Source organism: Cricetulus griseus, chromosome 2 (assembly GCF_003668045.3).
Source record: "Cricetulus griseus strain 17A/GY chromosome 2, alternate assembly CriGri-PICRH-1.0, whole genome shotgun sequence".
In the NCBI taxonomy this organism is placed as follows: Eukaryota; Metazoa; Chordata; class Mammalia; order Rodentia; family Cricetidae; genus Cricetulus; species Cricetulus griseus.
The window spans coordinates 96300079-96326966 of NC_048595.1; the positions used below are offsets into that span (position 1 = coordinate 96300079).

At 48.3% G+C, this 26888-nt stretch overlaps 1 protein-coding gene across 1 annotated transcript; it reads right to left on the bottom strand.

Annotated features, from left to right (window-relative positions):
* Positions 1-26501, bottom strand: Galnt12 (polypeptide N-acetylgalactosaminyltransferase 12). Its single transcript, XM_027403133.2, has 10 exons — positions 26128-26501; positions 18421-18590; positions 14785-14974; positions 11494-11679; positions 10670-10787; positions 9369-9545; positions 6278-6409; positions 4972-5085; positions 2240-2386; positions 1-141 (listed from the first exon to the last, which is right to left on the bottom strand). The coding sequence occupies exons 1-10, from the start codon at positions 26499-26501 to the stop codon at positions 1-3; spliced, it is 1749 nt and encodes a 582-aa protein (XP_027258934.1).
* Positions 26502-26888: the final 387 nt, after the last annotated feature.

Below are 26888 nucleotides of genomic sequence, written 5' to 3' on the forward strand. Positions count from 1 at the left end.
CTATGACAAGTGTTCTTTGAAGAACCATCTCTCATCATCTGAGTTGGAGCAGTCCCGTAAGAGTGGTGCAAAGCCATGGCCATACTCCTTCTTTGTGGCTCTGACGCATTTCCTGGTCTGCTTGTGAACTAAAGTGCCGTCCTACAAAGGATAACAGATGTTGAATGTTCAAGACAATTTTTAGTGACTCCCCAGAAAAGCCTTATTTCCTGTAAGGCAGATTTTGAAGAGCCCAGGGAGTGATCTTTAGCGTTTCTGAAATGGGTCAGCTATGCAAAACAGCGCCACCTGCTGGCTATTCAAGAGGATGGCTCTGGGCCTCTAGCTTGTCCCTACTCCTTTCTCCAGTGAAACCACAACCAAGATCCTCTACTTACCTCCCACATGTCTCTTCATTACCTAACTCCATCCCTGATGACTTCCTTTTCCTGAGCATTTTAACAGAGTCAGGAGACCTCACCACACTCCTAACTTGGCTGCAGCTAGGAGAAGGACCTGAGTCCCCTGGTTACCTGTTCCCAGCCTGGGTGAGAAGCAGTGGGTTCTCTACTAGTTTCAGTCTCACAGGCTGTGGTGGCCCTGCTTCTCTCTCCCCACCTTGCCTATGGCATGGGGAGCCTCTCTGTGCTGTGTATCTTGTCCCTCCCTCTATCTGTGGTATAAGCTGTAAAAGGTCCAAACAGTCAGAATGTGTGATCTCCCAGTTCTGAGGGAAAGTCTTGTAAACAGCTAGATGCTACTAACCCCAACCCTTCCAGACTCCACCTGCCCCCAAGCTGCCTTCTGAGGAAGCCAAAAGTATACTACAGTATCTCTCTGCCCAGCCTTCTACACAAACTTACTTCCTCTAAAGTGGTCACTGAATTTTAAGGTAAGTGTGTGTGTGTGTGTGTGTGTGTGTGTGTGTGTGTGTGTGTGCGCGCGCGCGCGCGCGCGCGCGCACACACGCACATTCATGTGTACATATGTGTGCACACAGGCATATGTACATGTAGAGACCAGAAGAAGACATGGTGTCACCTCTCTACTGTCTTTGCTTGAGACAGGGTCTCTCCTGAATCTCAAGCTCACCAATTTAGCTGCCCATCTTGCTATGGGGCGCCCCTATCTCTGACTCCCAAATGCTGCCTCCCTGGTGGCTGTCACACCTGTTTGGTCTTTATGTAGGTGCTGGAAAGCGGAACCCCTGTCCTTTCTCTCATGTAGCATGTGCTTTATTCACTGAGCCATCTCTCCAGCCCCACAATGAAATTCTTAATTCGGTGCAAAACCAATCTTGTTTCCACATTGTAATTTTGGTCTCTGAGGTTTGACATGGCTTACATATGGAAGACAAATGCAAAGGGAAGAGGACAACAGATTGTGCGGTGTGCAGATTAGTCCTCCTAATTTATTTTATTTTACTTTAAGACAGGGATTCACTGAGTACGGGAATCATAGGAGTGTGCTACCATGTCCAGATCTTCTTTTCTTCTGTCAAACAGGCAACACTACTGGGCTAAGCTTGAGCCTGCAAACTCCACTACTTATTAGGACATATTTCAATTTCCAATGGGAATTTGGATTTACCCATTGCAGAGCAATCTCTGTCCATCCCTGAGGCCAGCTGGGAACAGATACTGAAAGAGAACTCATTTTAATTTGGACTTATTTCCTCCAGTATATTGTAAAATCTTGCCACGGGCCTGCTGCAAGTGGGCTAGGGGCCTGTGCCTTCTAGGTGTGCAATGACACCAAACTTTCAATCAGCAGTATCTAGAAAGTCAGGTCCATCTCTGAGTGTCTGCTTGGTGATATCCATGAGTCTCTATAGGGCATTAGTTTCCACAGGAAGTCCTGGGAACCCACTGAGTCCTTGCTGGAGCAGGACAGGGCTGATATTAACAAGCCCATTTCAGAGCAAGGGTGACATGAGGCTCAGGGGAGCAGAGTGATTCAAGCTTGGATCTCAGCTCCTGTCTCTGCACTTAGACCATTATGACACTTGTATTAACAACTCCATCTAACTTCCATACATTTGTGACAACTCTTCTTCCTATTACAGCCTGCAGTAGCTTATGGTGTAAAAGACTGAAATAGAAGAAAGTCCCACTGTCACCAGAAGCCATAGACTCTGACCCTACAGTCACCTCTCAGTGTCAGTGAAGTTTCCAGTGTCTGAGACCCACTGGGACCAGGCTAGAGAGGATGCCTGGCTTCCAGACCTGGGCGGATGGCAGAGAGCTGCACATTCACTGACCTCGTGCAGGATGAACTCCTGATTCTCCGGGACGGTGTCTCTGCAGAGATGCATAACAAGGACATCCTTTCCTTCCTCCACAGCTACGCAGGCCTCAGGCTGGCGGGTGTTGTAGCGTATTTCTTTCTGGGATGTATACTCAAAAAACTAACAACAGGGTGAGCAACATGTGTCAGTTTATCTTGGAATGTGGAAGAAGATGCCCTGAACAAGATCGTATAGGGCAGCAGTTCTCAATCTGCACATCAGATATTTACATCCCAATTCACAACAGTAGCAAAATTACAGTTATGAAGTAGCAATGGTAATAATTTTATGGTTGGGGGTTACCATAACATGAGGAACTGTATGAAAGGGTCTCAGCATTAAGAAGGTTGAGAACCACTGATCTAGGGGGAATAAGTGAGGTGGATTGGACCATCACTACCCCACACCACCACTGGCATGACTGTGTTAGGGCTTGGGGCAGTGAACCGACCTCTAATGCAGTTCTTGGTCAGTGGAGTGGAGCGTTCCTGTCTTGTCCAACCCTCTTACTAGAAAGGGAGGATGGGTGGGCTTGGGTGAGAAAGAAAATGGACCTGTCTCAGGGGCCATTTGCAACCTCAAGCAGCCGCTTCTCCTGTGCCTCAGTCTCCTTCTCTTCCCATTAAACGGCTATAAAAAGGGATGGGGTACAGCTCAGTGGTAGAGCATTTGTTTAGTGAGGGCCAAGTACTTGACTTAACAACCCCCCCAAAAGAAAGACTTCTCTCATCCCAGGCATAGGATGCTTCCTACTCTGGTGTGCTTGGCAACTCCCTACAATACTTGTGAAGCATGCTGGTCCCTGGTTCCACTGAAGAGTGAGATTAAGGGTTCTTTGTCTCTCAGATGGGCCCAAGAAGCTATACTTCTTAATTCTTCAGACAAGGCACCTTCTCCTGCCTCTAACACAGGGGCTCCAAGGTACATGGTGCAATACTTCTCCATCCATATCCTAAGAGCCTATCAAACAGGAGGCTAGGATTTGGGGTGAGATGGGCCTGAACTCTGACAGTCCTAGATGGATACCCTAAGCTTGGAGGAACAGGGCACTAAGAAGTATTGAAGAACCCAAATAATCTAAGGCTGGGTGGCAGGGGTGGATGTTTAGAAGTTCAGGCTAGGAGGAATCTTACAGTCAAATGGTTAAGTAGGAGTGGGAGAAAAATGCCATGTCTCCATATCCAGGTGTCTGGGACTCCCCAAAGCCAGGAAGCTCTGTAGGTTCCAAACCAATCTATCTGTATCATCTGCATCCCTGGTGGTGCCCCACTTGGGTACATCAACCTGCTTTCCTGGGCTGTCTCCTGCTCAGAAAACCTAACACTGAGTCTCTCTGCCCAGCTTGACCCACAGCACTTAAACTAGAAAGATCTGCCTGGGTCCCACCTGAGGCAACTTCCCCAACTCTGGATTGATACTATAATCAAAACTTATTTTATGTAAGGATTAATTCTGGGGCTGGCTCACAGAGGTGCTTGCCACCAAGTCTGATGAACCCACAAAATAGAAGGAGAGAACCAACTCTCACAAGCTGTCCTCTGACTTTCACACTCATTCCATGGCTCATGCATGCTCACGGACACACACACACACACACACACACACACACACACACACACGATCTTTAAAAAAACTTTAAGGAACTAATTCAAAGGAATCATATAAAATATATGACTTCTTCTTTCTGATCCACGTTAGTGGCAGAGAGGCCGACAACCAGTTAACTAGACAATAATAAACATCAAACCAAATATCAAGAGGCCACATGGAGTGACACCTTCAAAAGACACCTGGCAACATACACATAACTAAGCAAAAGCAATATGAACACATCACAGTAACTACTTATAGCATGTAACCTAAAGCTTTCATGCCAATGTGGGAGGGAAGAAAACATATGCTCATTTTATTGTTCTTCTGAGTCTTGTCCCCAACCCCTTTCTAACCTTTATATTATAACCCTTTGATGGATTCAATAAGTGATGCACAGCTGGCAGGTGGTGAAGAGTAAAGCGGGACTTCATTAGAGGAAGCAAGGCTTGGGGTGTGTCCTTGAAACTGGATCTTGTACTTGCCCTCTACTGTGTCCCTTTTCTCTATCTTGATCCCATGGTGTGAATGGCTCGGCTCCACCTCACATTCCTGCTGTCATGATGCTCTACCCAGGCATACAAGGCCAAGCCACCAGGAACTGAACCCTCTGCAATCCTGAGCCCAAGTAAGGCCTTATGCCCTTGGGTCCCTTCTGTAACGGTGTTCCAAAGTAACAGACACCAGTGAGTCCCACACACTAGCCTAATGCGCTGACACTGAGTTGTACTCCAACAGGAAAATAAAACAAGCAAAATCCAAATATTTAATTTCCTAAAGAACCCACAGAGGCTGGTGAGATGGGTCAGCTGGTAACGGCTCTGATGGCCTGAGTCCTATCCCCGGGACCCATGTAGTGGAAGGAGAGAACAGGCTCGGGCATTTGCCCTCAGACTCTCTCTCTCTCTCTCTCTCTCTCTCTCTCTCTCTCTCTCTCTCTCTCTCTCTCTCTCTCTCACACACACACACACACACACACACACACACACACACACACTGTAGGCACACCTACGCACGCATACACAAATAAATAAGTAAATAAACATAATAAAAAGGTTTAAAAAAAGAAGAAGAGTGGCAAAGCTTGTCCCTTCCCTGTTGAGGCCCACACCTACCTGGTTTTGCCCCATCCCATGGCAGAGGTACAAAAGGACCTGGTGGCCATCAACTTGGTTTTCATTAGGAGGGTTATAGTCAAGGCAGTACTCTCTGAGTCCTTTGTTCTGGAGCTAAACAAGACACAAAGGTGGAACCTGGGTCTAGATTTCTATACACCAAGAGATTTCACATGAGAGTCAGTGTGGAGGACAGAGGCCCCAGCGACCACCCCAGGGAGATGAGCCCTTTCCCTTTGTCCAGCTCTTTCTCATCATTATAATACTTTCCTGTGTTGACAGCAGGTGAGAACTCAGCCCCACTTTAAGATGACAAACCTGGCCTGAAAGCTTGCATCTCTATTTCTCAGCCACAGCCTTATTTCTGTCCTGGCCCAAACATCTCTGGGTCATGGCTTCATGTCCGTGATAAAGAAACATGGAGGAGAGTGGTGCAACTTACAGATAGTACCATGAGTGAAACATTGCACAGATAGCCACATCTGTCCTAGGATAGTGCTGCATTTACAAACATGTACACTCAGGAGCACAGGCCTGAATGACATGACACCTGCCCCAGTAGACAAAAACACCAAGGGTGGGACAAGGGGCAGGAAGCAGGAAGAACAGCCTTGACTATTCTAGAATATCAGGGACAAGACTCATAATTTCTGTGTTTTGGTACATTTGAACATTTTCACATTGAAAACATAATTGAGCACTAAATCCTGGCTGTGTAGTTATCCAAAATCCAACACCAGCACTTCAGATAAGCAATGGTGGAAAAGCCCACATGAGATAGTCTTGATCCTAGCATAAGCAAGACTCTTGTCTTAGTTGGCCTTATTCCATAAATGTTTATTTGAGGTTTTCATAAGTCTTCTGCTTCCACCATTGCTTTTGTGGGTCAGGGCCATTAAGACTAAAAGTAATCTAAAAATGCTAGTAAAAATTAAGACTCACTTCCCATCCCCAGAAGAGTAATTAATTAACTGGAAAGATGCTCAATGGACACAAGTAATTCCACATATGTTTAACAACCTCAAGTTTGATCCTCCATATGTACCATGACACCCCACACCCCACTTATTAAACAAAAACAACCAAGAGTAGCTCATCCTTGCCAATTTCCAGGGGCCTTCCAGTCCTGACATTCTGTACCCAGGATCAGATGTTCAAGGGGAAAGGAAAAGACACTCCACCATCACATGGCAGTGGTGGGATGGGGGAGGTCTGTGGTCCCCACGAATGGGGATTTTCTTCCCCCAGAATCATTGTTTAGATCCAAGACGCGGCAGCACCCAATCTTCCATGACCCACTGCTTACCATCCCGAAGAAGCCAGGCCTGTCCTCTGGCACATGAAGTTCTGGGTACACTGTCTTCAGGAACCACCGGAAGTCTTTACATTGGAGCTTGTCCCGAAGCTTCTTCCTCTCCGTCACGTCCCCAAAGGGTTCCTGAGAAAACAAAATAGTTGAGTCCTACAGGTCCTGGAGCCATCCTCAGTGAAATCACTAGCTAGTGTATGTATCCATGGGCTTTTACTGAGCTGGGTACCAGACAGAGAATGTTCAAGCAGCCATAGTGCTTGGCTTGTGAGAAGAAAACCGAATACCACAAATTGAACTCCGACCTCCATATGCATGCTACGGCATGCTCATACACACTCAGGTAGAACAAATTATATGGAGTTTACTTTTAAAAGAAAGAGCCAGGGGATAGAAATGTGCAGTAACTCAGATACTTATTGCCCTTCTGGAGGATCACACGTCAGTCTTCAACAGGGCAACACATTAGATTAGGGACAGTCACAACACAGGCAACAAGCAGAAGAGACTGTCACACTGGCAGAGCTATGGGGAGTCTAGGTAGGAGAATGTGATTAGGAGACAAGGCACGGGCAGACAGAACCTGGGAGCCAAACGTGAAGCCTACATCAGCCTCCTGGACCATGATGGACTGTGTGGTCACAGGACATTCTGCTGCCCAGCCAGAGGAATGCCATGACTTAGGCTGTGCCCTTCTTACTATTGATATCTGGATATTCACTCAAAAACAGGCAGTGGGTCCTAAATAGTATCATGAGTGATCGGCATGATCAATACAGTAAAGTACAAGTGTGTGCTGAACACTTATTAGCATGAGATCAATGCCAGGATAAGCAAACTTCTGCAAGCAAACCCCTGTAACTGTATGAAGCCTGCCACCATGAGGTACAACTAACTGTTCAACCAAGAACAACAGTGAGGACTAAGATATGGATGTCCTTGCTCTATTGTGTTCTCCTGCTGAAGACTGACAAGTGACACCAAGAAAGGGCAGTTAGTGTCTGGGTGTCACACTTCCAATTTATATTCCCCAGTTCTTTTTAAAATAACATTTAATTTATTTTTGTGTGCGTGTGTATGCACATGCCATGGTGCACACACGGAGATCAGAGGACAATTTGTGATAGTCAGTTCTCTCCTTCTACCATGTGGATCCCAGGGATTGGACTCAGGTCTTCTGACTTGGTGGAAAGCCCTTTTATCCACTGAGCTGTCTCACTGACCACCCCAGAAGAATCGCTGTGCCCCAGCTTTGACCAAAGCCCATCTGCAAACATAGCCTAAGAGCCACCGAGCCCACAGGTGCCTTCAACACCACTCTCTCATGTTCTGTACACTTTAAAAACAGCAACCTAGCTTTCCGGGCTGGCTGTCAGTGAGGAGCAGGTGTTTTAGTCTGTTGCACTAGGCAAGACAGAGGAAGCTAAGGCAAATGACCATGGAGTCCCTGAGGCACAGGGGCATGCAGGAGATTGAGCTGTTGGCTCCTGGGTTCAGCAGAGCTAAGAGAGGCACTCTGGAGCATGCAGGCCCCAGGCCTGCTGCCACCTCCTATAAGCTAGCAGGTCTTGGGAAGTGTTCAGTTTCTCAGTCTCCCTCTCTGTTCCTCCTCCTCTTCCCCACCTCCTGCACTGCAGATCTATCATTAATCAAATGAGGATTCGGTAGCTACCCCGCAGGGCTGCTGGGAGGCATCAGGAGAAATTTCCTTCAAGGGCCAGAACAAATGTCTTGGAAAAGACTTCCTTGTGTCACCAAGTGACCCTCTGGTGTGCAAAGCTAGCATCTGATTTATAGAGCCCAAAGCCTTGTGGGTAGATCCATAGGTCCCTCGGGCAAGGGCTGAATGAGGCTCTGAGGCATAAGCAGCCCTAAGCTATGTGCCTAAGGAGAGATGCTGGCTCACTCTCCCAGGGCCTCAGTCAGTACAAGGTATATGGGCTCAGCTCAGCTCATTGTGTGGCTGGAGCCCATGGGGGCAGCGATGTAAGCTGTGGAAGAATAAGCCCATGGGCTCAACCAAGATGATTACAAAGAGGAAAGCCATGACACCTGTACCACAGTCAACAGATGACACCACACAACCCAGACCGGCTGATTCTGTACTTGGAAATTCACCTCTATACTGAGGTTGGTTTGTGACCCTACATCAATACTCGTGGTGCTTTCGCAGTCACAGACACTCATACACAATTCCTTCAAGTTATTCAACACAAATGCTCCCAGGAAGGTCTAACAAGGCCATGCCATACCTTCCTGTTTTGCACTCACACAGTAAATATGTGTCTTTTCCATGATCTACTGGGACCTTGCTTGTCACCATGTGTTATTGACTTGACAAGACAGCAAAACTGAACCCCCAATCAGTGCTTCTTGCATTCCTAAACCTAAGAAAGTGATGTGGAGCCAACAATATGGTTTAGTTGTTAAGGGCACTTGCCACCAAGCCTGACAGCAGGAGTTCGATTCCTGGAACCCACATGGTAGTAGGAGAGAAGCAACTCTCCAAAGTTGTCCTCTGATTTCAACACATGTGCCATGGCAAGCATGCACCTAAGCATAAACATACACAATAACACACATGTACACATGAACATGGGGACACACATATATACACATATACACATGCATGCACACATACACGTCAATAAAGAAAGGTAAAGGAAAAACAGAAAGTTGTGAAAATGTTTGTTAGGTAAGAGCTGTTTAGACACAGGTTACAGTGCCCTAGGTCACGAGGTCAGTGTTGATGGACCAACAATGTATATTAAATAAAGTGCCCTGAAACAGAAATACATATAACAATAGTCCCAATTGGCTGGAAAACTGTTGTGTCTGAGTCTCACGGGAATCTAATCCTGCTAGGAGCAATGGCATGGAAATCACTAATTCTGTATTTGCAGTGGCTTTATAAGCATGGCTCTGCGGTCAGTGAGAATCAACTGTATTAGCATAAGTGAAGAAGAGGTTTTCCCATGCTGTATCAGAAAGGCCCACTTGGCCCCTGTTCTTAGAACCAGATCTACTTTGCCGGGGAAGCCAGACTGTGGCGCTTGGTTCCCAGGAGGCTGTAGGTGGGCAGACTCACCAGGCGGGCCCGGGGATTGCGGTGGTAGTAGAGTTCTTTAAATTCATCCATCCACACTTCGGCAGCTCGAACACTATTGGCCAGGGCTTTGCTGCGTGAATAGGGAGCTTGCTTAGGGAAAACATGGCCTACGTGGGAGCAGGGGTGTGTTTCCAGAGTGCCACCACACTGCCAGATCTGCAATGGAGGTGGAGAGGAGAGGCCACATGGTGAGCAAGGAGTCCACGGAGTCCAGCAGGAGGTGGCACCTGCCAGGAGCTCAGCCTCCACAGGGACAGAGACCACTTACCAGCTTGCACTTGACACCAAGGGAAAGAGCAAGAAAGCAGCCCCAAGTCAGACAAGCCACAGATGCTAAGAACCCCAAAGCCCAGGCAATAAAGCTCATGCACTTGACCGAGGAGGGCCAGAGAGACCTCGCCGGCAACCTACATCCTCAACGAGTCAGACATGTCTTCATTACCTGATGCCACAGAAGAGAAGAAAGCAGCAAGGAAGGAGAGAGGTTGGAAAGGCAGAGAGGAAGCATCTAGAAGAGGCAGAGTATCCTGACACCTAGGGAAGAGGCAGAAAAGCTGTTAGAATTACACCCAGAGTTCCACAGGCACGGTCATTTGGGGCATCTGGTGTTTATAACGTAGGGTTTCAGTGCCGGGAGAGGGAGGAGGCCACATTCTTCTCCGTTAACTGTCTTCAAGAGGGTAGAACAACAGACAAAACACTGCTAAAAGTCTAAGTTTCGATTCTTAAACATGTAAGATTCTGCTGACAAGGAGATCACAGAGACACTATGGCTTTGTGGAAGGGCTCCAGAGCCTGCTGCAGAAGGCCGCTTCCTGACCTCACACTAAATCTATCGCTTCTGACTTTCTATGGGAACCTGGGACCTGTCTTTTTTAAGACAGTTCCCTGAAGTTACCAGATGTGCAGAGGCTGCCCCCTAAACATCTAGCCAGACAGCAGCTCCAGGTGGGTGCAGGACTCTGGCTCTGGTATTTTAGTTCAAGCTCTACCGATGACTCTGAGTGACCACGCACAGGACACAGCCCCACTCCCAGCCTCAGTTTCCCCCATCTTCAGAGTGAGAAACTAAGAGATTTGTGATGTCCTTTCCAGACCAAGTCTCAAGTAAGTGTAAAGTACACTTGTAAACTAGCTAAATAAAAAGTCAAGCATGCCAATAAGATATGCATGTCACTGTCTTACAGAATAATGGGATACACCAATATTGAGGAGGGAGGGAGGAAGGGAGGCACGGGGAGGGGGGAATATGGCTCCAAACAGAAAACAGGACTACTTACCCTAAAGGAGAATTCGAGGTTTTCTCCTCCCCAGACTTCCATTCCTGTATCATAAGACCCCAGGTATTCAAAATATCTCTTACTCACAGCAAATAGCCCCCCAGCCATTGTTGGAGACCTAGAAAAAAGTGGTACCCATATTTCAATGGAAGAGGCACGAGGCCCTCCTGAATGGCCACACCCCCTCCCCACCTGGAGTCTACGTTCCTGGAAGCTGAGCCCTTTCACGCATTCATCCATCCATAAGCACAATGAACTCACACTCTATGCCCTGCGCCAGGCTAAGCCTGGAGGCACAGCCACACCTCACAGCCCCTGTGTTGATGTTTGTAGACGGCTCAACAGGCCAAGTCCCCTGCGTGTGACGCACTTCAATGAAGGCCACCCAGAGCTCTGTAAGGCAGGGGCAAGGGCATGGAGGGTAGAACCAAGTCTCCTGGGGGAGGGAAGGTCTGTGGGAAGAAGTAAGCTGAAGAAGAGGAAGGAGATAGGACCCCACCCCCTGACATGAATAATGGTGGGCTATGGGATGGGGTGGAGGGGGAACCCCTGTGCTTTTAGGATATTAGAGGACAGAGGCTTGGGGACTAGCACTTCCCCGGCACCACCAGGGGAAAATGAAAATATTAGCTTATGCATATGTTCCCTATTAGAATTTTCAATCAATTAGCTGAAACACGCCAATATAAAATCTACTTGTATAGCAAAGATATTTAATAAGAGAAATGCTCTGGGGAAACAATAGGTAGGAAATGGAAGTCGACAGTCTGCCATCCCTCCCTTAGGATGTGCTCTGAGATAGTGGCCAGGAAGGCAGACCCAACCTGATGACATCGATAGGGGACCGCATCAACTCCCGCTCTCGCTGGGGAACCACGTGCCACGTGAATACCAGCCGCCAGTCAAAACCTCCAATCTGGGGCTCCCCAGAGTTGCCCAGGTACTCGAAGGTGTTCCAGTCAATGACATCGATCACCGGGCACACCACTGCCGACTCCTTCTCATGGATCCTGCAAATACCCAACACACCTGTCATCTGTCTGTCTCTGCTCCAGACGGCAGGAGGACAGCCAGAAAGAAGCTCCAGAATGAACCATGGGACTCTTCTGGCAGAAAAGAACCAGTCCAGGGTAAGCAGACCAGCCTCCCTTACTCAGGGGTCTGGGCCATGTTGGGGGCCCCCACTGGGCATGCTGAGAAGGCAGAGAGGAACTGGAATAGTTCCCCTCTCCTCCTGTCCATGGACATCCTGGCTAAACTTCCAGAGTGCCAATGTGTGTAAAAATCAAAGGTGACTTTTAAAACAAAGCATGTGTTCAATTTCTTGGGTGTGCAAGAGGTTCCATTACAATGAAACACCTTAACAGCAAGAATTATTTATCTCTGGCCAGCAAGATGGCTCCCCAGTGGGTAAAGGAGCCTGCTGCCAAGCCTGATGGCCCGAACTCAATCCCTGGGACCCACATGGTGGAAGGAGAGACTGACTCCTCCTATGCACTCTCTCTCTCAATACAATATAATTGTTTTTTAATAAAAATATTTATCCTAAGGACAGAAGATATACCAGGCATGATAGTGCATGCCTTTAGTCCCAGCACTCTGGAGACAGAGGAGGATCTCTGAGAGCTTGAAACGAGCCTGGTCTACATAGTAAATTCCAGAACAGTCAGGGCTACATTCAAGAACCATGTCTCAAAAAAAAAAAAAAAAGGAGGAGGATAAGGGGGGAGGTGAAGGAGGAGGAGGAAGAAGGGGAAGGAGGTGGCCTGAGATCAACAGGTCAGGGTTACATATGGACTCTCAATGTTCCTTATTTGCTGTGTTGCCTCAGCCAAGTCACCTGATGCTTCATAATCTATTGCCTCTATGGTAACAAGATAGAGATGTGTCCTCATAGGGCTAAAATGAGGATTCCGAGGGCTGGTTTGCAAGCTCCCTGGCAGAGAACCCAGAACTACTGCTTTTCTTGTTACAGTGAAATATGCAGTGAAAAAAAAGAAATATTGTAATTTCCGTCTGTACGATCAGCCTGGATGTATCCCAAACCCAATTGTCCATCATCATGCTCCTCAATGATGTCATCACTATGACACCACATGGGGGGAGGAGCTGAAAGGGGACCCCGCCTGAGGACTCGTTTATTTGGGGTATGTGGGGGGCATGGCTATCTCAAATAAGCATCAGGGCATGGAGAACAATGAAACGGAGGAGCAGATTGGAGTCATCCATGTTCTAGACTAATGGAAGAAAGTCAGAGACCGAAGGTGCCACACTGAGGTGAGACTTGAAAGGTCAGGCCAGGTCAGACACAGGATTAAACAGGAGCTCACCAAAATGACAAGTCTGCAGCTGAGGCATCACCTCTTCAAACAAACCGAGGGATTGTTAGCAGACAGAGGACAGACCTGCTTGGCTGCTGGGCACTGACAAGGCTCAAGTCCCCCAGGAACTCATGACTTGCTATCCAGCTGGCAGGAACCACAGACAGCCCAACTTCACACAAAGGGAAACTTGGGGGAGTGTTATGCAGGATTCTGTCTCGGAAGGGAAGATGCATTCATGGAGAAGTTTCCAGAATCGGGAGCTGAACCCTCAATTTTCACAACATGGATTACTCAGCATCCTTAGCCTGCAGTGTGCCAAGAGCAATACCTGCCATGAAAACCCAGACAGCTCTATTTTCATAGCCCCCCCCCAGAGGGAGGGGCCATGATATAGTTGAGACTGCTCAGGCACAGTCTACAGGCCTATTATGCAAAAGTCCTGTTTTGAAAACATCCAGAAGCCTAGGAAAACCCCACGAGTCAGATGTCCCCCAGAAATCCCTCAATGGACCTGCAGGGTGGACAGCTCCTCAAAGATAGTGGCCTGGCACCAGGGAGGGACTGCCCTGATAGTCTAAGATCTATCAGCTCATCAGCTCAGGAGGAAGGGTGGCATCCTCAGATTTCACACTAGCCCAAGGGTAGCCATCAATGTGGACAGCAGGGGAGGGGAACACGGAGGTCACTAGCCAGATTCCAGATAGCCTCGGGAAACTCTAAGCCTGTCACTGGTGACACTCCTCAGTGGCAAGAGAGAAAAGCAGCTACTGTCACACCCGCAGAAGACAAGGAGCCAGACAGCAGGAAGCAGCAGAGTAGAAGCAGCTTGGTCTCACCCAGGAAGAGAGGGGGAAGGTCCCCAGCCCTTCCAGACAGACACTGGCCATATAGCTGTTTTCCCAGTAGCAGGGTTGTCTGGCCTTTGACTTTTTGTCTGCCTGCACAGGGGAATCCAGACAGAGCTTCCTCTGGGGGAACTCCTGGCTTGCTAGACAACTCCTGCCTTCTATAGTAGACAGTTGGGAGGACATGGAGAGAACAGAGATTGGGAGAGAGAGATACAGAGAACCACAGCCAGATCCACAGTGTAGACGGCTAGGTTAACAGGCTTGGGGTGACAGGAATGACTGGCCTTGAAGAGGTAGGGTGTGTGTGTGTGTGTGTGTGTGTGTGTGTGTGTGTGTGTGTGTGTTACTAAGAAGTACACTTTACAACTAAATTAGCATAAAGATGACAAATACAGGCTGGGATCATTATACTCATATATACTTGGATTTTTAGTTCTAATTTTTAAAGAAATAAATGTTTTGTTTTGTTTTTAAATTGTGGGCTCTAAGGATATGCCTTGAATACATAAGGCAAGCCCTTGGTTCAGTCTCTAGCACAAACACATGAATGTACACACACACACACACACACACACACACACACACACACACACACACACTTACTTACTTTTAGGGTCTCTGAGTTTCAAGGACTTAATGGATACTAAGTAACAGCAATATCCAAGGCTAAATGAGCCGTGCTTGAAACAAATACATCAAAATGCATATCCCCATGAGGTTCTAGCCCAAAATCTGTAAGGCTGGGTTGATGATACTCCCCAGGTATACTATAAGAAGCTGGCTACCACTGCAGCTCCCCACAAGCACCTTCCACACGTCATTTACCATTGTGCCACCACAGAGGTCAAGGGTGTCTGATGCAGGCACTGACATCCCTCCAGCAGCCAAGATGAAGCTGTCCCTACTTCCACCCAAGCACCCTCCCCCATGAGTGGCCACACACCTCTGCAGCAAAGGCTCCAGCCACCCCTCATGGCATTCACAGTGACAGTCCAGGAAGGTCAGCACTTCCCCCTTGGCCACAGAGGCTCCCAGTAGCCGGGCTCGCACTAGGCCTTCTCTCTTGCTGGCACGGATCAGGCGCACCCTGGGCAGCTGTGACAGTTCATTAGCCAAGCGTTCCTTCAGATGCTCTATGGATGCAAACAGAACAGTAGACACTGATCAACATCCTTGGTGGAGCACTCATCCCAGCCCCCACCATCTAGCATTTCCTTGATCCCTTTAAATGACATACACAGAAGCCTCCTTTTCTTTGTCACCCAGGATACCCAGAACCAAGGGCAGGCTGGAGGAGATCAGTCTGCAGACACACTCAGTCATATGCTTTTATATGGGGGAGTGTTATGGTACCTGAAAATGACTCGGTAAAATCAATGCTAAGAGTACTTCATAGGGGACTGGAGAGAGGGCTCAGTGGTTTAAAATACTTGCTGCCATTCCAGAGGACGAGAGTTGGGTTTCCAGCTCATAATGGTCTATGACTCCAATTCTAGAGGATCCAGCATCCCCTTCTGGCCTATAAAGGCACTGCACACACACGATACACACACATACACTCAGGCACAGGCATGGGTGCCCACGTGTGTGCACCCCCCCACACACACACCTATTTATTAATGTTATGTGAATTGGTGTTTTGCCTACATGTATATTCACGCACCATTTGCATGTCTTGTGCCTGAAGCGGCCAGAAGAGGGTATCAGATCCCCTGGAACTATATGTAGTTGTAGACCATTGTGAGCCATCATTAGGTACTAGAAACCAAACCCAGGTCCTCTGGTAGAAGAGTGAGTGACTGCTCTTAACCACTGGGCCCTCTCTCTAGCCCAGCCCTTCAAAGGTTGACTTGTGCACATTTAAACATAAACTGAATATTGAATATGGTCCCTTGCTTCTGTGGGTACACTGTGATTAAAGCTTCACTATCAGGATAGTGCTGTTGGGAGATGGTGGAACCTTTGAAGGTGGGGGCTATGTGGAGGCCCTGAGGTTGCTGTAACAGTGCACTCCTAGGGAGACACAGGACTCCTGTCTCTCCCTCTGTTCCTGCTCCAAGTACAATCGATAGCTCTCACACAACTTCCCACCAATGCCTTTCCCTATAACACGCTGAAGTTGAGAACTGGCTGATCATGTACCACCAGGGCCTTGAACTCCAAAAGCTATAAGCAACAGAAACCTCTTCTTCCCCCTAATGTCCTGCATCAGGTGCTTTGTTATACAGACAGAAAGCTGACTAAGACATCATCTTTATTAAAACAAAAGTCTATTAGTAGACCTTTTCTTTATATAGAAGCAGCACTCTATAGAAGCAATAGTTTATCAGGGGCCATGCACATCCCAGGCTGCAGAAGAAGTATATATGGAAATGACAGGCCCACAACTAGCCCCCAGGTCTCCCAATTCTGGGACAAGGAGTCACACCCTCCGAGAGTCTGGTGGAGGGAGGTGGGAGCCCACTTAGGCCAAAGAACAGGAAAAAAGAGCATTTCCCTCACCTATCAGAGAATGCTCTAAGTTGTTTCCTAATTCATTAAAACTTTTCTCTAAAATGCCTTAACACTTAGAAACATGTCTTGGTTGATTTTCTTTTTAAGCTCTGAATGTCTGCCTGTGAGCTGGTGGCAGAAATGAGGAAGGTAACTTTGCAAGCTACACCAGTTAACCACAATGTGGTGTGTGCACACAGAGACATGGTGTAGCCTTCCTAGGCTCAGGTGGGTTTTCCAGAACTGACTTTGGATGGGCTTGTGCTGTCCTCCTGGGCTAAGGAGCCAAACCCCTCAACCCCCAATCACTTCAGATAAGCAAAGAGGAATCAAGCATGGCTGCCAAAGGTATCCCAATCCTATGGCTCCTCCCCCGCTCTCTAAGTAGTCACAATAAGATGGGGGGGGGGGCTGGCCCACCCTCTCCACTGTGAAGGAGGGCACAATGTCCTGTACTTCTGCCTACTCAGTAGCTGCCTAATTTCATACAGATAATAAAAGCAATCTGATATTTGGTTTTTAGTCCATATGTTGATTAACTGGAGTTAGTGTGGCAGACAGGAACTAAGTTTACAATTGTGACAACATTTCATACAAACAGAAGTTAGCATTTAACAAGGCTTGAGTACTGGCCAGGCACTAACATAACACACACCCCTACCCTCATCTCATTTAATCCTCACAGTGATCCTATAATGTAGGAATTATTACGACTCCGTTTATAGAGGATGAACTGGCTAAGGCCAGAGTTCAAAGCCGTAGGGTCCCTGGGGGTAGGGGTGGGGATCCGAGCCCACTCAGTATGACATGGGAGCAGGATGTACATGACTACATTTATTTTTCACTGTTAACTCCCCAACAGGACAGAGGTGTGGAGAAATCTATTCACAGGACAGAGGCGTGGAGCAATCCACACACAGGCAAGAAACTGAGGCCCAGAGGAAATGAGTGACTTCACCAAGGTACCATGATGGTGTGACCAGATCATGACAGAGCTTGCCTCAGACCCAGGGACCCTGATCCTGGAGTTCAGTGGCCCTGGGCTCCCCTCAGCACCAAACTCCAGCCTGACTTGCAAGGACACTGTTGCTTGTTCCCTGTCTCCTCCCTACCTGGAGATTGTAGCTGAGCTCATAGCCACCAGGATAAACTGTAATTCCTAATCCCCTTGCTGCTAGGTGTAGCTGTGCCACCATGTTCTGCCTGAAGGATGGAGGTAGGGAACTTCCAGAAAAAAAAAGGGGGGGTTTATTCCTTGCCCCCTTTTAACTTTTCTGGCAGACTAGAATGAGCAAGAGGGGAGGAGCCAGCCTGGGCCAGGCAGACTGGAGCTGCAGAACCCTCCCAAGGTGAAGGCATGTGTTAGAAGGAGACAAGTCCAGATACCATCTTGACCTATCAAACCAAACTTCTGGCATAAGAGAGAGCTCGATTTCTACTCTGGATAAATCTTTATACTTCACATGTTTATGAGAATAGCCCAACACACATGTAGGTCAGAGCACACTCCCTGTTGTGCAGTCAGATGGCCCAGAGTACAGCCCATAGGCAGCAGCTGCTGAGTTCATGATGGCCCAGGATGATAATGTAGTTTGAAACTACCTCTAGTTTAAGGATGCTCACAGTTATCTATCTGTTGCTGAAGTCTTGACATTTCCCCTCAGTTAAGCCCAGCAGTCCCTACTTTAACCAGTTACCCAAGACCCACTGGCTAAGACACTCCACGGATATACTAGTCCCTGCTAAGCCAAGGCTGTCCTGTGTTTGGGGAAGTGATGCTCCTTCCCTTCCTCACTTCCATTCTTGCCCAGCCCTGCTCCTACCATTGGCCATTTCTCACACTGAACTCTCACTTAGTCTGACTATACCTACCTGTTCCTCTAAAGCTCTCTGAGAGGCCCCTACCAAGTTCTTGAAATCCCAACACCTTACGGTGACCTCCAAGGCACTCCCTGACTTAGCCAAACTCCCATTCAGCCTCCTCTCTCCACAATAGCTGACCCGACAGCATGTCCCAAATTATTACTGGGCATACTCGAGCCCCTCATTCCTCACCCTCTCACCCTAGCCTCCACACAGGGCTTACCTCTGTCGCTGTAGTCATCTACGAGAATAACCTCCTCCAGCAGGATGTCAGGGGAGGTCTCAAGGACACTGTAAACTGTTCGAAGGAGCGTTGACCAGGCTTCATTATAAAAGGCTATGACGACAGAAGTCCTGGGCAAATTCTCATAATCGTATTTCTCCTCTCTGCACCTGTAAATGGAATGTAACTTGAACAACAGAGAAGCCAGAAGCAGTTAGCACTGGGGATGGAGTAAGGATGGGGACATGGGTCACAGTCTTTAGGGTTCTCCTGGGAAATGATCTACTAGAGGATCTCTCACAGAGAGCCCCGGAAGACACTTAAAATAAAGTTGTAACCAGAACAGCATCTGCTGTGTGACATTGGTTTTAAACTGAAAAGCAATGTGAAGATTTGAGCAACACACAGACTAGAAAATCCAAAGGGTTCAGCCTATAGCTGCCATGTCTGTCCATCCTATTCTAATCCAGGCTTTGCTCAGGCTGCTTCCTCCCCTTGGCTGTACCTGCTTCTTCCTTCTTTCTTTACTTGGCAAACTTCCTGTGTCCCCCAAGAGCAACTCAGCCCCCGATCCCTTCTAGGAAGGAAAATGTCTGTCCTGGAGAGTTGGTGGCCTCACAGTGTTCCTCCAGTACCTGATCTCCTCAATTTCAGCAGGTGCTGCTAACAGAGTTCCTGTCACCAAGGACTGTGCCAGTCTTCCCCAGCTTCCAGAAGTCACTATGCCTCAGAAAGATGGGAAGCTGAACAAATAAACTAGATGTGTGGCTAGAACATTGGGTGACAGCCTCTGGGAGTGGAACTGAGACTGTCCAGTCCTGGGGGTGGGGCATGATTAATTCTCATGGAATCAATGATCTCTCTGTTCAAGAGTTTGCTGTCACTTTGTACTGACAGCTTCCTGGTCAATACAGCATTCTATCCTCAGAGTGACAAAACAATCTCAGTGCCATGGGACTGACCATGGGGCAGTGCCTGGAAATTATCTACAGGAAGTGCCAGATAGCAAGATGGAAGGATGCCAGAACCCACCAGAGTTTAGACTCTGGGGTCAGCCACTAGCTACACAAGGAGAAGCTAAGCGTTGAAAGTAGCTAGGCTACCAGTTTCCTGGCAGCAGAGGGAAGGCCTCAGAAGACAGGTGAGTAACAGATTGGAGAGACACAGAGCCACACAGAAAGAGGAGCAGAACTCACAACTGCCGACTGTCTAGCACTGCTCCTGTGTCCTCCTCAGTCAGCCACCAAGTTATTTCCTTATTGCCTGCCAAGTGCCAAACAGGCAAGGGCTGTGATCCATGGAGCTTACGTTCATGGGGCAGTAATCAGGCAAGCAAATCAATAGTCACAAAAATAGCCCATACTGTAGATACAGTCAAGGAGGGTGGTGAGAGAACAACTATGGGAGGGGGGAGGGAGAACTAGTGAGGTAGAGGGCCCTCTGTGGAGGTGACATTTATGATGACACTTAGGGTTGGAGATGTAGCTCACAGTGCTTGTCTAGCAGGCACAAATCCCGGGTTTGACCTGAATACAACGTAAATCAGGACTAGTGAAACATGCCTATCATCTTGGGATGTAAAGACAGGAGAATCAGACATTCAAATCATCTTCATCCATATGGTGAATTTAAGGCCAGCCTGGGTTATATAAGACCCTGAGTCAAAACAAACAAAAATGAAAAACAAAAACTAGAAATCCAGACCCTTCGAAGCCAAGTAGGGACACTTTGCATGTGGAACTTAACTTATTTCTGGCATTGTTTCCATTTTACTTTGAAAGTTTTTAAATATATAAGGCAGAGAGAGAATCAGAAGCTTACAGTGACTGCCCAGCACCAAAAGTTGTCCACAAACAGCCGATCTCAATCTATGTGCCATTGTCATCTCCCACTGTCCCATCTTGGAGAGAGAGAGAGAGAGAGAGAGAGAGAGAGAGAGTGTGTGTGTGGTCTTTTGAGACAGGATTTCTCTATGCAACAGTCCTGTCTGTCCTGGAACTCACTTTGTAGACCAGGCTAGCCTTGAACTCATTGAGATCCACCTGTTCTCTGCCTCCCAAGTGCTGGAATCAAAGGCGTGCACCACCACCACCCAGCCTCGGGTTCGTTTTAGAGAAAACCGTGCCTATCATAGCATCCATATTATTTTTAAATGTACAAGATAAAGATTTATTTCTTAGTATATAACAAACATATGTTTGTTTTTGTCAAACCTTAAAAATGGAATGACTCCTTGGGGCTATCCTAGCTCTAGTCTGTAGTAGTTCATCAAAGCTAAGCAGATTGGAGACAGAGTTTCATGAACCAGAAAGGCAAATGTTACCAACTGAACTTTACAGAACATATTCATTTTAGAGATGTCAAAATTGGACTGGAGGGGTGGGAGGACTTGAGCCCCTCGTCGATAAAAAAAGCAGTATTTGATCACTACTTTGAAACCGCTTCCTGGGCTGGAGAGAGAGAGTTCTGTGGTTAAAGGTGGTCATTGCTCTTGCAGATGGCTCAAATTCGATTCCCAGCACCCACAACTCCCTATAGTTCCAGCTCCAGGGGATCTAACACCTCTGGGCCTACCAGTACATATGTACACATACATACAATTAAAAATAAAACATGTAACCCATGTCAGCCTCACTGCTCTTTCTTAAAAGATAAAGCTCAGAGAGCTCGAATGGCATGCTTAGCTCACAGAGCACAGGGCTCTGAGTACACTGGGCTAGGATGTTTGTGTCCAGTGATCTTCTTGGGAGGTCCTGGCTCATTCTTTGCATCCAATGGGAGGCTTAGGAGACCACCTAAATACAGAATATAAATGAAGATGCCTGGACCACTTATCACTATACAGTGCTCCTTCCTACCAAACTCTGTGCAAGTCTCCCTTCTCCTTCCCAGGTTCTTCTAGTAGACTCCAAGTCCCCAGTAGAAATGTCATGGGGCTCCATGGTCACTGCAATGGCTTCTCCAGAACCACAAATGGCCTATCAAGAGACATTGTGGGAGGGGGCTGCTCTTCTCAGCCACATCCACATTCTCACCCCTACTGAATCCAGAGGCCCTACTCAGACACTCCAGGCATGGACACCCTGCCAGTACCTGGGCTGACGGCATGGACACCCTGCCAGCACCCGGGCTGACGGCATGGACACTCTGCCAGTACCTGGGCTGACGGCATGGACACCCTGCCAGCTCCTGGGCTGACGGCATGGACACCCTGCCAGCACCTGAGCTGACGGCAAGGACACTCTGTGCACGCAGATATGTATGCATGTATATGAAGAACAGAGGATAACGTTGGACATCTTCCACCCTATTTTTTGAGATGGTCTCTCACTGAACCTGTAGCTTGTGAAATCAACTAGACTGGCCAGCTAGCAAGCCCTCTGTTTCTACTTGTCTCTGCCTCCTATCCAGCCTCAGCAAGAATTACAGGCTGTTATAGAACTCTTTCCCCAGGGCAATGCAAAAATTATACCTACCCCTTTCTTATTGGGCACTAAGAACAGATCAAAGTTTGATTTTATCAAAGCCCAACTCACCCTCTGAAACTGTAAGCAAGACCTAAGATAAATGTTTTCCTTTCTAAGTTGTCTTGGCCATGGTGTCTCTTCACAGCACTAGAACAGTAACTGAGACACATAAGAGCACCCAGCTTTTATGTGGGGACTCAAACTCAGATCCTCATCTTGTGTAGCAAGCACTTTACTGACTGAGCCATCTTCTCACCCGCCCCCCTTTAACTGACATACTGCTGTTCAATGATAAACCTAAAACATTCAGGTCCAGGATGTATGTTAGTAAAAGGGCAGGAAGATGGATCCCAAATTGGAGAGGCTCCATGGATCTGAAGTGATGACTAAAGAAAAGACCACAATCAGGTCCAACAAAGATTGAGAAAATATCCTATGCTTTACAATCCTTTTTGGAAAGCACAAGAAACCAGTCTAATGTCCACTTGATATGGGATGCTTTGCAAAGGTGATTTTGCAGAGCAACTGGGTATCTCTCTGGAGAGAGAGAAAGAGAGAGAGAGAGAGAGAGAGAGAGAGAGAGAGAGAGAGAGAGAGAGAAATCCCACCAGCTTCCTCTTGCTCACTGCAGCAGGGCACTTGTGGTCCTTCAGATAATGTGACTACTCTGAGATTCTTTGACATGCCAAGTCCTGATTCCTGTACTCAGACACACATGTAGCTACAGCAGTCAAGGTCAAAAAATTGTGCTCTTCTACCAGCAGTACCCAGCTGAGACCATAAATAGGTCTGGGGACACCACAAGACCATCATCACTCCACTTCCTCTCCTGATAACTAGGTCAGAATGTGAGTGACAATGCCATTACAGCAGTCATCTGATCTTATGAGTGTACTCAATGAACACTATTTTTTTTAGCGTAATATCAGCTTGTGACATACATCCTTGCTAGTTTCAACTGTACTTATTATTAACCACTATTTATGCTAACTTCCATCTTACCATAACTCCTGAGCCAGCAATCCATGGTGACTAGGTCAGCAGCTTTCAGCCAGGTCAGCCTGGGACCTAGCCACAGAAATTCTGATTTCATTGTTCTGGGGAAGGTCCTAGCACTGGCAGTTTCTAAGAGCTCCCTAAGGCTGCCGAGCCAGCTATATGGCTCCCCTCTTTGGCCTGCCATCTAGGAGTGAAAAATCCTCCCTCCTCATTAGCGTCAAATGAGAGGCAATGGTGAGGGGACTGAGGGCCCTGCATTTACTACACTGCTATCTATTGTACCTTTTTTCCTCCTCCTCCTTCTCCCCTCCCCCAAGTCAGCACTGAACTAACAAACCAAAGCTGTGCATGCAACTGTCAGATCCTTTACCACATCTCAAGGAGCAAAGCCGGCTTCGAAAGTCTCTTTACCAATCTGGCCTTGTCCAGACCTTGCTCTCGCCAGTAAGAGCCGAAGCAGATGTCCCCAGGTTGACCCATGCTTTGTCTGTTGTAGCATGTATATGCAAGGCAATGCAAAGACAGCAAAATCCTGTGAACTTATGTGCACACTATGTTCTCACCCACACATTTCTGTGTCTATTTTCCAAAGTCTGTTCTATACTTGGAAAAGGTCTAGACAGATACACAGCAAAATGTTAATAACAGTTTTCCCGGGTTTGTAAGCTGATTTTTTTTTTATCTTTTTGAGAGTCTTGCTGTGTAGCCCTGGCTGGGCTGGTACCAGATATGCACCACTCTGCCTGGCTGAAAGCTCTATTGTTGACTTTTTTCATTTGTTTGGGGATTTTGCTTCTCCTATGGCAAACTTTTTGAAGCAGAAGTTTTTATAATAAAAACAAACAGGTAAATGTTTCCCACCCAAAAAAAGGAAAACTCCAGAGCTTGTGAATGCCCTGGGCTTCTCCTTGTGAATGCCCTGGGCTTCTCCTTTGGATTATCTGGAAGTCCCTTTACAGGCTCTCTCTCTCCTTGACAGTCAGGGGCCTTGAGTACCCATCTGCAAATTGGACTCCTGGGGACCCTACACTGTGAACTCATAATATCTGACTCAACCCAAATATCAAAACCCTGATTAGCTCATCACTGCTGTAGAAGCTCTAGCAGCCCCCTCTTATGTGTGGATTCTTTTTCTGTAGCTTTGGTTACTCAACCACAATCCAAAAATATTACATGGAAAATTCTAGAAACAAATAACTAACAAGTTTAAGACTGTATACCCCCTCAAATAGCACAGTAAAAGCTTACCCTTTCTATGATACAAATCACCCATCTCTTTGTCCAATGTACCCACACTGGACACTCTATCAGCCCACCTGTCATTTAGCAGTCATATTGTCACCAGATAGACTGTCACAGTATCAGTGCTTAGTATGTGTAAGGTTTGGTACCATTTGAGAATTCAGAGAGCTACTGGGATCTGGAACCTTCCCTGAGAATAAGGAGGGCAGACCATTATTTGGCAGATGTGGACTCCATACAAGGCCCTGACACTCCCGAAGCTGTGCCTCAGAGCCTGTCCTGGTTGAGACATACACAGCTCCAGCTCAGTCTTTCTCTCCTGGACACACAAAATTAATGGCACAGACTCTGTGACAGGAGTCAGAGGCAAGGCCCATCCTGCTGGGTTGGATTAATTCCCAGGGTCAATGGCACAGCAGGATCTATTCTCAAATCCCCATAGGACACAAGGCAGCTGCATCACCATGGAGACAGGATACCATAAGCCCCACAGGTCATCTAAATTGTTTCAAAGAGATATTCACAACTTCTAACAATAAAGGAAATTGGATCTGGAGAAGAAAAATTTTATGACCAATCCCAGATGACTGGAAGAGAAGCCCATGCGTACACTCAGGGCAGCAGAGGATAGGGAAATAAGAAGCAGGAAGTAAGCTCCCAGGTGTGAGGTGGTTAAGTCCTAGGTTGCATTCTTTCTACCCACTTATGTAGAGTGTACAGCCTGTCATCAGTTCCCCAGTTTGCAAATGAAGAAACTGAGGCTAAATCAACTAAAAACCGAACCCACTATCTGAGATCACAGAGCTGGTGAGCAAAAGATCTGGGGTTTTATCTCTCAGGACTTGGGTGTTAATCCTAAATCTAACCCGAAATCGATCCCTAGACCTGGTAAAACAACTTTGGGATTTCAAGGAGCTAAACATGCCTTGAGGCATTATGGTAGAAGTGAAGAAATTGCTGCCAATCCTAGGAAATTTTATTCAGAAAACTTAATGGTGAAAAAGGAAAGGCAGAAGCGTAGCAGTAGGCGTGAACAAATTAGGTATGATGTGAAGTCAAGCCTATAGTTAAACTTTCCCTGAGATGGGGGAGAGTGGTCAGAGCAGCTGCTAGGGGAGTTACAATCCCAGAAGGCCAATTTCATCATTTTGCAGCTTAGTGTTACCTATGCCCTTGGAGTCCATTTCTAAACCGAAAAAAGCCAGCATGGTCTGGGGAATAGGAGGCAGGTGCCTAATGGTAATACCGGGCCTGCCCTCTGGCTCTAACCAGGACCCCTTTCTGAGTCAGTATGCAGAGCGTAAGTGGGACTAGAAATTCTCTAATGAACTAGAAGACGGAGAGGGCCTGGAAGGCACAGGATGAAAGGTGACAGCAGCTGCTGTGCCTGTTGTTTCCTTGTACCTCACCTGCTGAAAAGCCCAGCAGCTCCAACAGGAACTAGGCTCCAGCTCCGACTACACAGGCTCGGCCCCGCACCACCTACAAGAGGGAGCTGGGCTGGACTGCAGCCAAAGGCGCCCTTCCCACCAAACTCTCCTTCCCACTGCCCTCCACCCAAAGCCAGGAATTAAACAGCCAGAGAGAGGAAGGCGGCTCCGGGCCTCGGACACAGCCATTGGGTATCAGCTCTCTCCCTGGGCTGCGGCACACCCACACCAATGAATGGAGCCACCTCTGTGCTAGTCGCCGTCGGCTCCCGGGAGTCACAGCCACACCGCACAGTCCTAACTGCACCACAGGCGCGGACTAGGGGGTCTCTCTGCCTGCCTGCTTAACTCGAATCTCAACCTCTCGGGACAGAATGACAACTTTGAGGCGTCGGATTCAAGAGACCACCCAGTTACCAGCTCTTCAATTTCTGAGACTTTCTTGAGTTCGTTTTGATTTTTTTTTTTTTAACTTTCCCGCCTTCCCGCCCCCTGGATAGCCCCTCCGGTACCGCCTCCTCCCGAGGAGGATGCAGCATCCCACGCGCCCGTGTTCCGCAACCACTCACAGAGGGTTCCAGCGCTCCGGGAGGCGTCGGTGCAGCGAGATGCGGTCGCTCAGGTAGATGTTGATTTGGTGCAGTTTCACGCTCTCCTCCTGCAGACGCAGCTCCTCGCCCTGCAGCTGCAGCCGCACTGCCTCCCCCTGCGCGCCCAGCGCATCGGCGGACAGCGGCGGCCTGGGCAGCACTGGCTCCAGACGCCCGAGGCGAGGAGTGCGCGGGGGCACCGGGGGTACCGTGGCCCGGGTCTCCACGGTCCCAGACCCGCTTCGAGCCCGCAGCACCGCACCCAGCCCAGCCAGCGCCAGCAGCGCCAGCAGCGCCTCCCGGCTGCGCCGCAGCCCCCGCGGGCAGCGCCTCCGGACCGCACGCCCCCACATGCACCCGCTAGCTGCGCCCGCTGAGCCCCGCGGCCTCAGCCGAGACCGGACCCGGATCCCGGAACCTCACTCGCCCCGCCCCCCGGCCCGCCCCACCTGCGCTCCGCCCCCTTCCTGGCTGCTGCCTCCCGCGCCCACCTGCCGGTACCCACTTGGGTGAGCGCTAAGCGTGGCGATCTCGCGGCCTGAGTGTATCCTGAGCGCACTGCTCCGGGCGCTGCGCAGCGAGTTTCTTGAACTCTCATGACTTTAGCACTGTCACAGATGGAGGGTCTCTAACCTTAGCTACTCAGTGTTCATGGTGTGTTTGCAGAGGCGGGGCGGGGGTGGGGGGAGCTGCTGCTGCAAAGTCTGGAACTCGGTGACGCCTCCAATAGCGAACTTTTT